Source organism: Acanthopagrus latus, chromosome 10 (genome assembly GCF_904848185.1).
Source record: "Acanthopagrus latus isolate v.2019 chromosome 10, fAcaLat1.1, whole genome shotgun sequence".
NCBI lineage: Eukaryota > Metazoa > Chordata > Actinopteri > Spariformes > Sparidae > Acanthopagrus > Acanthopagrus latus.
The window spans coordinates 6746840-6759989 of record NC_051048.1 but is presented as its reverse complement, the minus strand read 5'-3'; the positions used below and the strand labels follow the sequence as shown (position 1 = coordinate 6759989).

The window sequence follows — 13150 nt, the reverse complement described above, 5'->3', positions numbered from 1 at the left end:
TGACGATCTTGGCAGGAGAGTGGTGTACCCAGCCGCCGACCAATTTAAGCTTGGATCGACTCCAGCCCACAACCCCGCTGCACCAGATAGTGACCCTACAGTGGTTACAGAGGATGGATGGATGGATGGATGGATGGATGGATGGATGGAGGGAGACGCAACTGCAGAAAGTTGCATAGCGATGCTTTAATAATCATCTACACATAAAATGAATTAGTGAATGTGCGTAGGTGATAAACTGGTTTGTCAATCCAACCGAATCACAGTAAGAGGGGCTCCATACTTGCACTTGCCAGCAGTTCGGTGTTTCTAATGGTGTGCAGCCAGTGTATTATTGGTTCCAGGCCCTGCAGACTGCAGGTTCAAACCTCTCTGAGAAGACCTCTCGTTCAGATTCTTGCCACAGACCACAGTGGGCAGTTTAGTTCTCATCCCGGCCATGCAAAACAGACGCGGACGTCTCTGGCAAGCGATCCCTCTCTGTTAGATTGAAGGTGTGACAATCAGAGAAATCAGCTGGCCCACTAATGAGCTGGAATTAAAACCATGCAGGCTCTTCCTTTTTGCTCCCCCCACCCCACATCCCTCGCTCTGGATAATCAGCTGGATGACTGAAGCGCAGTGCGAAACCCCCCCTGCTCTTTTTAACGCGCTCCTCTCCCTGCCATTGATAAAGAGATTAGAATCAAGCAGATTAAAAACGCGGTCACGGGATAATCCCGCGGGTTGCTTTTTACACGGCGCCCTAAATCTGCCAGGTCATCAAGTGACACTGCACAGGCTCCAAAGCCAATGTCAGAATCAATTACGTTCATGGCGCCTCTTACGCAACACAATTAAACCCACACATGGAGATCTAATATTGCTACATTCACACATTTAAAAAGGTGTTATGTCGTCTTTACAGTGTACACAGGACAGGTTTGAATTCCTTGACCTTATGCCTATTATTTTCTTTTTACTGTGTTTACATGTGGCGGACCCTGCCACCTTTCTAGCTCCAAACAGTGTTCTGAGAACAGTTTGCTTATTCAGATATGGAAAAAAATAATTAAATCGTGCATTGTTACCTAATCATTACTGTAAATATTAAAGATTCTCAGTTTGAATTTCTTTCTACATAGCAGCCCTTTCCTTTCTGGAATGTTTTCAGCAATAATTCATTTATATTGCACCTTCAAAACAAAGAAGGGCATCAAATTGTCACATTTGAGAAGCCTGGAAATAGAGATTTTCGGTATTAAAAGGTTGGTCCGGTGAGTCATCGCTTAATCGATCATTCCAGCTCCAACGCGGTATGAATCACCTGCACATTGTGCTTTTAAAACACACCGGCCTCTTTTGTGAGTGTCATTTTGCGTCCGCGCCATCTAAAATTGGGGTAGAGATCACGAGGAGAGTTTTGAATGTTGATCGCAGGAATGAACAATATAAAAAAAACAAAAAAAAACACTGGATGGAATGGATAAAGGGATGATGGCTCCGTGGGCAGCATCATTATTATTACTGTCTGTTTCCCCCATAGCCTGCTGAAGCCAAAGCCAGCGCTGGCAAACAGAGGCAAGACATGCTTCACACTGCCAGGAGATGATGTCATACACTCCACAATGGCCACATGTCACACCCACACAAGGTGTCAGTGTGAGATAAATCTGACAGACTGCTACAATCACCGCCACTCGTCCAACCAGCTCTATAATAATGCCAGTGCTGGCGCTGTTATACTTTATGGACAGTAAAAGCTGTGATTTTGAACAGAATCTCTTTCCCTGTGTGTGTGTGTGTGTGTGTGTGTGTGTGTGTGTGTGTGTGTACCAGTGACCGGCAGTCCGAGGCAACACGCTGCAGCAGGCGGTATGTAGGTCACTGTGCTTCCCAGACGGTCAGGTGACTGTCACGTTCGGGGTCCTCTTCCGCCCTCTAGCCGCAGAAACGTGTACCGCAGCCGGCCGACGCTGTCTCTCCTGAGGGAGTCCGCGTGTTTTGCGAGAATTATAGGTCGAAACTTGAACGGAAATGAGCCATGTGGCCCCGCGACATCTTGGTTTCATTGGCGGTGGTGACGTCAGTTACCTAGCAACCAAGTTCGTACACAGGAAATGGCTCTTGTGTCTGTTTATAAAAATGAAAAACTTGTTCTTCCAATTAAACTGTAGAGGTATTAATCTCGGTATATTTATAATATATTTATATATTATAATATAAATATTATTGGGGCCAACCATACGGTAGGAAGTTACTAACGTTACCCCCCCGGCCAAGAAATAGTCCTGCACATAACTCCCAGTAAAACATTAAAGCTACTATTTTAGCTAGAAATTAAATAATTAAGTTTTAAGACTTTAATTTGTTTGATTGTGTTGACAAGCAAATTGTATTACCTTTAGAGAGAGCCTGGGCTTGCCATTTCCCAGTCCTCATGCTAAGCTATGCTAAATTTAGCCAAGCAGCTGTTTGGCTAAGTTGAGAGCAAACATACTGATAAGTAAGCTTAAGGAGTGTCAGTAGGCGGATTTTGTTGCTTTTTGAGAGAGCCAGCTGTTTTCTAGCTAAGTCCTTATGCTAAGCTATGCTACACTGCTGTTAGACCAGTTGTAGCTTTATATAAAATATGCTTTAGACATGAAACAAAATCAAACATACTCAATAGTGAGCTTTAAGAGTATCAGTAGGCAGATTTACTTTGGACAGTCAGGCCTGCTGTGTCCAGTCGCTATGCTAAGCTAAACTAAACCAAGCTAAATGGCTGTTTGTAGCTTCATATTTAAGTCACACATGAGAGGTGTAAATCTAGTAATCTAGGTATCTTTTGGCAAGAAAGTGACTGGTGTATTGTAAGTGTAGATATACAGTAACTCCTCAGAAAGTGATGAAATTGAGTCAAATGAAAGGGAAACCATGGGACAGCACAGTTGTGAACTTTTGTCATCACTTCATTTATTTACAAAAAACAGAAAAAAGGACATGGTTACGGTGAAAAAATGACCAAGACGGCAAAATGTAGATTCAAACAGAGGAAATGTCACAGTTACCATGTGACACAGATTACGTGAGATGCGTCACAAAAGCATCGTCTATTTTTATCATTTAAAAAAAGGAACAAAACACGTGTTTACTGCTACTGGTCTGACAGATGATCGGTGCTGCAGTCTGCATCCTCCGGAGTTAAAATCTGAGTGGGGCTCTTCCTCTTTCATTTCCTGTTGTGGCTCACTCTCTAGCAGCGCTTCGTCTCGGTGGTTCTGCGCTAGAACTTGAACTCTTTGTATTTCTTGGCACCGCCTCGTGTGTCCTGTGGCTGGGCCTTCCTCTTCTTTTGCTGTACGATGAAAAGCAAGTAGAGAGGGGGAGGAGGAGAGGCTATTAATAATCAAATGCCACCACAAAGAGGAAAACAGAAATGGCTGTAAAACCACACTGCATTAACAGCCTACCACTTTCCTTAAGTTTTTAAAAATACACTTGTAGAGTGTTCATGTTTTTCCTTCCTATATACTATACATACTAACCCGGAATAGTTTTGCAAAACTGGCAATATATCAAAACCTGTTTTATGAATTAGGAATCAATAATAGAAAATAAGTAAAATCATTTATATGATTTATATCCTATAGTATTGATTGTGTGTTCATGTACCTTCTGTTTGGCAGCGTGCTCGGCCACCATGTCGCTGAAGTCCTCCTTCTCCACCTGGGCCTGCTGCTCCCTGACGTGCTCCTCGTACTTCTGCGTCATGGCCATGGGGTCCAGCTCCAGCTCCTCAGGAGCCAGGGCCACCTCGACGCCCTGCGACTCCTGGCCTCCACCCGCCTTACGACTGGCCATGGCCTGAAGACGGATTTACAGATAATCAGCCGGATGAGATTTACAGACAGAATATTACAACATTTTATTTCATCTAGGGACACAAACATATCTCATCTCCGGCTCACACGGTCCTCTTACCCCTGACACGTCGTAGATGTGCGTTGAGGCCATCATGGCTGCTCCTACAGGGCCAGTTCTTCTCTCTGGGAGCACGGTGAACAGCTGAGGCGTCTCATTTCTAAAACAACAAACAAGACATCAACAGTGCATTTTAGATCATATATAAGCTACTACCCATGATGTAATATATCTCTAAAACAGGCCAATATCTGAGTGTTTGGTTACAGACTAATGCGGCTGGGGATCACTTCCAGCATTGACTTCAGCTGTTAACTCATATAGACACTTGGAGGACTTCCACTGTTGTTTAATCTATTATTTTCTTAGTTAGTTGTTTGGTCTCTAAACTGTCAGAAAATTGTTAAAAATGTCGATCAATATTCCCCCAAACCTACAAGGTGACATCATCAAGCATCTTGTTTTGTTCACAACGTAAAGATATGAGTGAAGAAACCAGAAAATATTCTGATTTTAGAAACTGGAAATCATAATTTAGCCCCTTTTCTTCTCAAAAAAAATACCCAGACCGATGAATTGATTATCAAAATTGCTGGCAATTAATTAAATGAATTAACCAATGGATTAGTTGTCACAACGCTACTTGAACAATGATAATATTTCATAAAACAACAGTTACTTCTCTGATTTCTGTAAATGTTGCATACATGTTTTTCTTTTCATACTCTAAGCTCCGTCAACAAAGCCGTTAAATGAAAATGAAATGTCAGATCCTCTCCGTTTCTAGCGTGCTGCTCACCAAAACAGCAGGCACGCTGCCGTGGGAGTTAATGGAAATTAAAGCAGCAGCACTGCTGTGACAATGTGACAGAGCGACGCTCACCCGTCCATGGCCTCCTCGATCTTCTTCTTCCTCAGCTCAATCAGCTCGGGGGTCTCCATGCCGGCGGGGACTGATGAGAAGCCTCCGGGCGTGATCAGCCCACTGAAACACACAAAATGACATACAGTACACGATGAGTTCATCCATGTGTGTCCATCTCCATGAAGCCATCTCTGTGTGCTTCTCTGAATATTACGTAACTTAAAGTATAGAAGCACTGACAGCAAAAAAGTGACACAGATGAGACCTAGAGCTTTAATCTGAAAGTTCATTTTGTAATTAAATGATAATTTATGGTAATGTCATTAGTCTGTGCATCTCTGCAGTGATGAGAACATAATGAAAACATTAATCTTCCAGCTGTGTGCAAAAAATATGATTTTAATGGTCGAATGGAAAACTTAAAAAAAAATGTATCTCATTTTATTTGGACTGGATTCTTGTTATTGCCACTTCCTGAATTAATTTGCATGTCAAATACCTGTCTGCAGGGGTGAAGAATCCGGTTTCGTCTGGTTTCTCCTCATCGCTCTCCTCCTCCTCCTCTTCCTCTGAAGACTCCTCATCTGAAGGCTCCAGCTCTCCCCATGGTGTGTGGTCCACCTCCTCCTCCTCCGCTTTTGCCTGATGGAGACAAGGACACATTCAACCATCAGCCAAGCTATGAACAATCTGAATGTCCTCATTAAGATACAGTTTCCTTTGGAACCGGACTTCTGATGAAAATTGTGTAATGTGTCTGGTAAAAATGCAGACACTCGTATAGAATATATCAGAATGTTGGAAACATTTAGATCAGGATCAACAGTATAACAAGTAACTGGTTTTTCACCCGCAGTTCTGTTGTCGTAACAGCAGGTGAGCCGCACTGAGGAAGCTTGTTCATTATTTATGTAGCTGATCAAAACTGATGTGCACAGAATGATACTGCAAAATCCAAGTGCACTCACAAGTTTGTAGAAAAAAAAAACAGTGTAAGAAGGCCGACAGGTTGCATCACAATCGTTGAAGAGTGTAACAGCAGAGAGCCTCTCCATGTGACTGACAGCAGACAGGAGGGGAAGAGTGAGGGCAGATTGTCCAGGACGGATTGCGTCATTCAGATTAAAAAATGTATTAAAACACAGGTATAAAAATGCTTAAACGGGTCACCAAATATACTTGTGCTTATGGCATTACTTATCTTTTCTAATCCAGCTTGTTTTCTCATTTTATTGCTTCATTTTCCATGATTACATTAAGAGACAATTTGGTATTTTAATTTGTTTGTTTTAGCTGAGGACGCACAGATAGAGAAAAGTGGTGAATCAGAAATAATTTATTGATCTGTGTGAGGGAAATTGGGGTTTTTTGTTATTGTTGAGCACTTCTACAGCGAAAAAATATAACAGAACTCTCCCTACCAGCATGTTTAGAGAGGGTGCCACTTAAATGAGTTAGAGAAGAGAAGAACACTTAAAGTTGGAGATACATTTTAAAAAAGGAGGTCATGTATCGTATAAATTCCCAGACCAGGAGCTCTTTCATACAACATGAGATTTTCAGTTTCTGCAAAGAGCTCACATTAACTTTGGAGTATGTAGTGTGTGTGTGTGTGTGTGTGTGTGTGTGTGTGTGTGTGTGTGTGTGTGTGTGTGTGTGTGTGTGTGTGTGTGTGTGTGTGTGTGTGTGTAGTCCTGACCTGGAAGTCCGCAGCGTTGGTCCCGAACACATCGCCGTAAAGAGGTTTGCCCATTTCATCTACTGGCGGCTTCCCCCAGCCTCCAGCGTGGTAACCAAACGTACAGTTCTAACAGGGAGAGGAACAAGAAAGTAATAAACACACCGACACGCTGATACATCATCTTTGTTGTTTTGAAATTACATAGAAATTGGATTCTTGTTGTATAGATAGAAAAAAATGTTTTCTTACCTCAGGGATGGGGGAGTTGAGTCCAGGGATCTTGAGGTTGGGGTAGGAGGGAGGGGGGCCGTACCGCTGCATGGCGATCAGCCAGGGTGGAGGCACCTTGTGGGCGTTCTGAGGGAAAGAAGAGACACGAACACTGTAAGCTCGCTGACCCGCACCGTTTCCCTCACAACACGTTTTAAAGCAGCAGAAAAAGAAGCTATTCTATTTGGAACTGTTCTGGAATTCTGGGTTAATTCTCTGAGGGATTATTTGAGCTAAAAATATGTTCCGACATCCATTTATCCATGTCAACTGTTGTTGCCTGCAGCTAGAGTTTGAAAAAAACAAACAAAACAGAAATGAAAAGCTGCAGAGGTGAATCTTGTTACAGTCGTCATTATCTCAGCTGCTGGGTTCCTGTCTTTGGTACAGCGTTACATGAATAAACAAGTCTTGTCTTGATTTCAAGGAGAGCTGTTCTTACAGCCTGTGCAATCACACAATTAACAGCAGTATCAACAGGAGTGACACAACATCAGGTATAACTACACAGTAAAACTGTAGCAGACATGAACAGAGCGTATTTTTGGCATCTCGTGCTACTCAAGACAAGTGCAATTCATTTCACTTCTTTGCTAAATGTTCCTGCTAACGTGGTTTATACTTACAGGTCCAACAGGCATGCCCAGAGCGATGCGCAGCTCATCAGACAGATCTCCCGGCTTCTTCTCTTTCAGGCGAGTTTCGAACTCTTTTCCCTGAAGAGACACAAACAGGTCAACTTTGGCTTAAAGCAATATTGTGTACTGAAATATAAAAAGACAGTTTTGGTTAGGTTCAATTGTAGGTTTAAACGTGTAAGATCAGAAATGCGCAATATTGTGCAAAAGAGCTTGACCTATTTCAACACAAAGAAATTCAAAGATAAAGTTTTTAAGGACCTGCATAAAAACAGGGTGGTTTTTATAAAGCAGGACTGAGCACCATTATCAAAAACAAGTCCAATGCAACTGTTAAATTATAACAGCTTCTCCCAGCAGGACATGAAGATGATTTAACTGAACCAAATGTGTTCTGGTACCTCGTAGTAAAGGTCTCCGTGGATGGTGAGTTTGGGCTTGATCTGCCACTTGAAGAAGGCGTCGTGCAGCTTCTGGTAGTCGATGTCGATCTTGCCCATCTTGGGTCGAACCTTCTCCCTCATTTTGGTTTTCATGGTTTTGGCGTCCTCCTGTGATCGGAAAGAGGAAAAAAAAAAATGAAAAAGACGGGTCTAAATTTCACAGCTCGGTTTGGATAATGAGCAAGCGTCAGGGAGGTCACCCACCTTCTCCTGCAGGGCCTCCCTCATCTCCTGGATCCCCGTCTTCTTGATGAACTCGGGCAGCTCAAACGGAGGCTTCTCTATACCTCTCTTGCCCTGCAGGTATTTCCTTTTGAAGCACCAGTGGCGGGGCACCGGCACCGTGTTCCTGGTGGCCTTCAGGTGAACCAGCAGCTTGGGCTCCTGGGCTGTCACATCATGCATCTCCACCACATCTGGACGAGCCACCAGCTGGAGAGACAGAGACAGGAGATACAAAGTTACTGATAGTACTGAAAGTCTTTTTAAGTAATATTGCCCATCTGTCATTAATTTACCTGTTTGAGTTCAGCCACAGTCAGCCTGTTCATCCTCCTCAGCTTCTTCTTTGAGAGTTTAGGTACATCTGGTCTGATTTCCTGTACAATAAAAGAAAAAGTTTTACATGTAAGCAAAGAGGATTTAGCCTGTTCTGTTTTGCTTTCCGAATGGATGGAAGGGTTCAAACCTCATCACTGTCGTCGCTGTCTTTCCTCTCATCCTCAAATCCCTTTTTCCGCGGCGCGGCAGTCTCCTGCTTCTCTGCCTTCTCGGGCTCCTTCTCCTTCTCTTTCTTCACATCGTCAGTCAGCTAGAAAAGTGAAAGAAGCATTATTGCAAAATAAAGGCAAACACAATAATAGACACGAGAGCGACAGTAATAAACATTACACCGAGTCAGCAGTGTTCTGCAGTCACCTTGAACGCCTCAAAGATCCTCTTGAAGAAGATGAAGTTGGGGTCGTAGATCTCCGGCTCCTCTGTGATGTACTCGATCTCCACCTCTGACTCCTTCTCCTTCTCTTTCTCCTTTTCCTCTTTGTCACCACCCTCTTTCTTCTGCTGCTGCTCCGCCTGCTCCTTCTTCTCCTGAGCTCGCTTCTGCTTGCTCTTCTTCTTGCGGTTTCTGCGTCTGCGGTTTTTCTGAATTCAAAAATGAGTGTTAAAAAACATTAAAATATGCATTAAAAACATAAATATGTCAGAAAATGTCCCTTATGTATTACATAATGCTAAGTACTTGTATAACCTGAGTTTACATCACAGGTTGAACAATCGCATGGCTTTCCTTGGGCGATGACACATGAAGAAGACTTTTAGTTTAAATATGACATAAATATCCCAAATCATTTTTTGCTGGATTTCTCAGGTGCTCAGTGAACTTTCCTCTGAATTACCATAATACAACCGGTATGACACGTGGGAACATCAACTGAAATATCACAAGCACAGACATGTGATGCTGTGTCTTACAGCCGCTTAGTTTTAACAGAGACATGGTGCGAGGCAAGACTTACATCCTTCTTAGACATCTGGCTGTCATCATCTTCTGTCTCAGACATGACCGGTGCAGACGAGTTCATCTCTGCTCCCTCCTCATCATCTTCCTCCTCTTCTCAAAGGAAAATAAACAGAAACACAACGAATCACATTAAAGACCTGAATGCTACCACGATTGTTATTTATCTTCATCATTTAGAGCAGCTGTAACTTTCAAAGCTAGTGTTCTGTTTCAGAAACGATGCTGCTGTACTGACCTGCGGGGTCGGTGAGCTGCTCCTGTCTGATCTCCTTCAGCTGGAGGATCTTCTCCAATGCTTGAGGGATCTTCGGCCCACTGACGCTCACCTCCTCGTTCTGCCAGGACTGCAACGGAAGCAAAGAAACACTTATGAATGATAAGCACAGGGTATTTTTCTTTCATCAGTAAGAGAACTTAAGTCCCTGAAGACAAACAATCATGACCCAAATGGATTCAAATGGATTTTTAAAGCCAAGCTAACCAATCTCGTAGCTTACACTGGGAGTATAATGTACAGCTTCAGGCACACAGAACCAGCAGTCAAGAGGAAAAAATTCTGTGGATGTCCGTGTTTTCCCGACCATTTGCTATAAGACGCATCTCGACTGGAAGTCAGGAACACCGACTTGAAAATACTGGCTTTCGACTGCAATGGTTTGCAGCATTAATACCTTTTTTTCCAAAGAGGTAAAAGTTAGGTCTAAAATCATTAGTTGGGCTCTCATAATAAAAAAAATTCACACACTGTGCTCACTTTTGTGATTGGGCATAATAAGAAGAAACCCCTCCCAAAATTTCTGAAAGAACCCCGATTAATCAATTTTATGCCAAACAACTTCCAACACAGAAAAGAAAAAAGTGTGTCTACCTCTCTGATATCTTCTCCTGGAGGAGGTGGCACTCTCTGTTTCTGAGTCGGCATCATACTGACACCAGGAGGCAGCGGAGCACGAGAATCCATACCTGAAACCAAAAATGGCGATAATATTATTTTTGGATGCGATCATTTAAATCTAATAAAAAGTGAACCCTAAAACATAACTGGAGTCTTGAAACCCTCCCTTAAAGCATAAATGAAAGCACAAAAAGTACATCGCTAATGTACCTCTCATTACAGTGACGGTGGGCATGCCTCGGGCCCCCCCCATCTTAGCCATCTCCTGCTGACGCTCCTGTTCCAGCATAACTGCAGCCTGATGCACAAGAAGGAAGGAGGCGGGAGTTTAATACATGGTTACAGAAAAGGAGTACGATGGAGGATGGAAAAAGATATCCTAGTGAGTGGTACTAGGGAGACTGTGTTCTAAAATCTTTTGTGTACTGATTAAGTGAAATTAAAGTGAACTCTAAAAGCAAAAAAAAAATATCCTAGTATATTTTTTGTTAATAATTCATTTAACTGAACTATCTTTATGTTCTCACCCTCTTCTGTTGCTCCAGGAGATCATGTTCATCCATGACTCTTGAATCGCCCTGTGATACACACACATGCATGCACAGTTCATGACGAAAAGCAACTAAATTTGTTTCAAAAACCACAAAGTTTTTGTTGCGTCTCTATAAATTTTATTTGCCAGTTGTTTCCTATAAGGGTGGAAGTTGTCGATTTTTTAATATTGAGATTGCAGATGCAGTGCAGATCTTTATGTATAATTTGTGTTCTTTAAATCTGAGGAAATTTGTTTAATGGCCTCTGGTGTTTTTATAAACTTACCCACTCATGTACTGATTTAGATCTAAGTGTTAAATTTTTGTTTTAGAATCTTTGCTGAATGCAACAGGTGAACCACACAGTTGCCCCGCTGCCCTGACCTGCTGCTTGGCTCTCTCCTCCTGCTGTAACACCATGGCCGCTCTCTGCTGAACCATCTTCAGCTGATCATCCTGCGACATGCCGGGAGGGGGCAGGCCTGGGGGCTCCATGCCCATGTGGATGCCGGGTGGCGGGGGCCCTCCGGGCATCATAGACATGGCCTGGAGCATGCCCATACCGGGAGGCATGGGCGGCATGGGCATCGGGGGCATGGGCGGCATACCCGGCACCTGCAGAGGAGAGTCGGATGACTGAGAGTGTGAAGTGCACTCATACTGAGGCTGAATTCTTAACATTCTTTTAATAACAAAAACAAGAATTTAATATATGCAACAAACATATATGATTCCTGACAAATGTGGTTTAAAAGTGATTCCAGTATATTTTAGTGAAATTTTAAGTATATTTTGATGATAATCTGGCTCTTATTGTGAATCACAGTTATGTTGCACAGGGTCACTTTATCTTGCAGATCATACTATCTTATCCAGCAAAACTGGGGCAATCTAACAGGAGAATGTATAATTAACTGCACTCTAAAACTGCATTTCCACATATACATTGATATAGGGGCGATACAGGATGCAATAAAAGTGGCATCTGTGACATTTACCTGCGAGCCCATTGGTTTGTCGTCATTAGGTTTGCTAAGGAGGATCCCAGTCTGCAGAGAGGATAACACCAATGAGTGACAGGCTTCCTGAACAACAGTATCAAAGATGTTGATTGAGTGCTGTTTCTTTAATTGCATTAAAGGGCATGAGGTCAAAAGGGGTCGACATTAGCCTCTCTTCACACACATGAATCTACGCAGTGGTTAAACAGGAGTTCTGCTGAGTGTAAATAAAAGCAGAATGGTACTTTTCTAACAGATGCGTAGACTGAACATCAGCTGTTGCATGGTTGAAACGGAAAGGCACGTTTACCTGCATCATGTAGCCCTTCAGTCTGTCAATCAGCTCCTCTCTGGGACCTGAAGAAAGATAAATAACGTTACTGAAACGAAGAAATGTCACACGCTTGATACGAAAATACACTTACACTTAAGGAAGTAAGCTGTTTGTCTCACGTTAGTTGCGCTACCGTTAACACTTACAGGGCAACCAGGAAAGTTAGCTAACGTTAACTCTGACAACTGCTTACATGAGCCATTACTGAAGTTAGCTTGCAAGCTAAATCAATGGGATTAGCCTTACTACGTAGCCTTCTTGATAATTACCCCTACTATTGTTTTCGAAACACTGTGAAGCTTCATTTCTCACATGAATAGATACTTTAAACTTATTTCCAATATTGTAAACACACAGCAGGCCTAGTTTTGGCTCACTGAAACGGAGGTGTTGCGTTTCGCTAGCTAGCCAAAATACTAGCCGCTGTTAGCTAAACACAGCCCTTCTTCCAGGGCGCCCTCCGTCTTTCCCGGTCTTTTCTTACCCATCGTGGGCGCTCCCAGCTCCGCCAGCTTGGACTGAAGCTCCGGGTGGCTCCATGTGTTCAGCGCCGCAATAGCGCTCCCCAAATCGGACGGGAGGGAATCGGTGCCCGGTGGTCCGTCGGATGCCATGTTGTGCTTCTCTCAATGGAACAACGGCGGCGGCGGAAGACACGCGAGCTGCGTAGCACAGGCGCAAAGCATGACGGGAAGGACCTATGCCGCACTTCCTGCTGGGAGATGAAGTCGGAAAGGAGGAACACCGCGTTTCCTCATTACAGCCGCTAGATGTCAGTGTTTACTCCTTGTTTAGAGCTTGACATCTCTTAATCATTATTTATCGGTTGGTATAACATATAAATCAGTTTATATATTGATTTAAGCGTTAAAGGTTGGCAGAGATTTGCTTTGCAAAAATGAACTTAAAGAAAACAAAAAAATGAGGGAAATCACAATTTAGAGATAAAAAGTTCATAATTTTGGTGTAGAAAGTCGGAATTATGAGATGAAGAGTCAGAATTATGGGATAAGAAGTCTATGTTATGCAATATTATGGAAACATTTTCACTGTCACAACTGTATCTAATGACAAAATAACTCC

At 42.9% G+C, this 13150-nt stretch overlaps 2 protein-coding genes across 4 annotated transcripts in view; both read right to left on the bottom strand.

Moving 5' to 3' along the window:
- LOC119027122 (phosphofurin acidic cluster sorting protein 1-like) overlaps positions 1-2069 on the bottom strand; it is a 66802-nt gene extending 64733 nt beyond the window's left edge. The window contains exon 1 of one of the 2 annotated variants that reach the window (XM_037112013.1): positions 1816-2069. The gene's annotated coding sequence lies outside the window, so the exon portion shown is untranslated. The remainder of the gene's footprint in view (positions 1-1815) is intronic. The other variant, XM_037112014.1, reaches the window with a different exon arrangement.
- An 843-nt stretch (positions 2070-2912) lies between these two features.
- On the bottom strand, positions 2913-12760 carry sf3b2 (splicing factor 3b, subunit 2). 2 transcript variants are annotated; one of them, XM_037111979.1, is made up of 22 exons: positions 12552-12758; positions 12044-12090; positions 11731-11781; positions 11117-11347; positions 10727-10777; positions 10410-10497; positions 10173-10267; positions 9540-9648; positions 9300-9394; positions 8701-8925; positions 8471-8593; positions 8301-8381; positions 7987-8214; positions 7741-7890; positions 7328-7417; positions 6681-6788; positions 6450-6557; positions 5250-5392; positions 4769-4870; positions 3946-4045; positions 3637-3828; positions 2913-3319 (listed from the first exon to the last, which is right to left on the bottom strand). In XM_037111979.1, exons 1-22 carry the CDS (start codon positions 12679-12681, stop codon positions 3248-3250), a joined length of 2619 nt encoding a protein of 872 aa, XP_036967874.1. In that variant the 5' UTR covers positions 12682-12758; the 3' UTR covers positions 2913-3247. The 2 variants fall into 2 exon arrangements, with proteins under 2 accessions (XP_036967874.1, XP_036967876.1); XM_037111981.1 differs by lacking the exon at positions 10727-10777 and having other exon boundaries at positions 3248-3319; positions 12552-12760.
- Between the last annotated feature and the right edge of the window lie 390 nt (positions 12761-13150).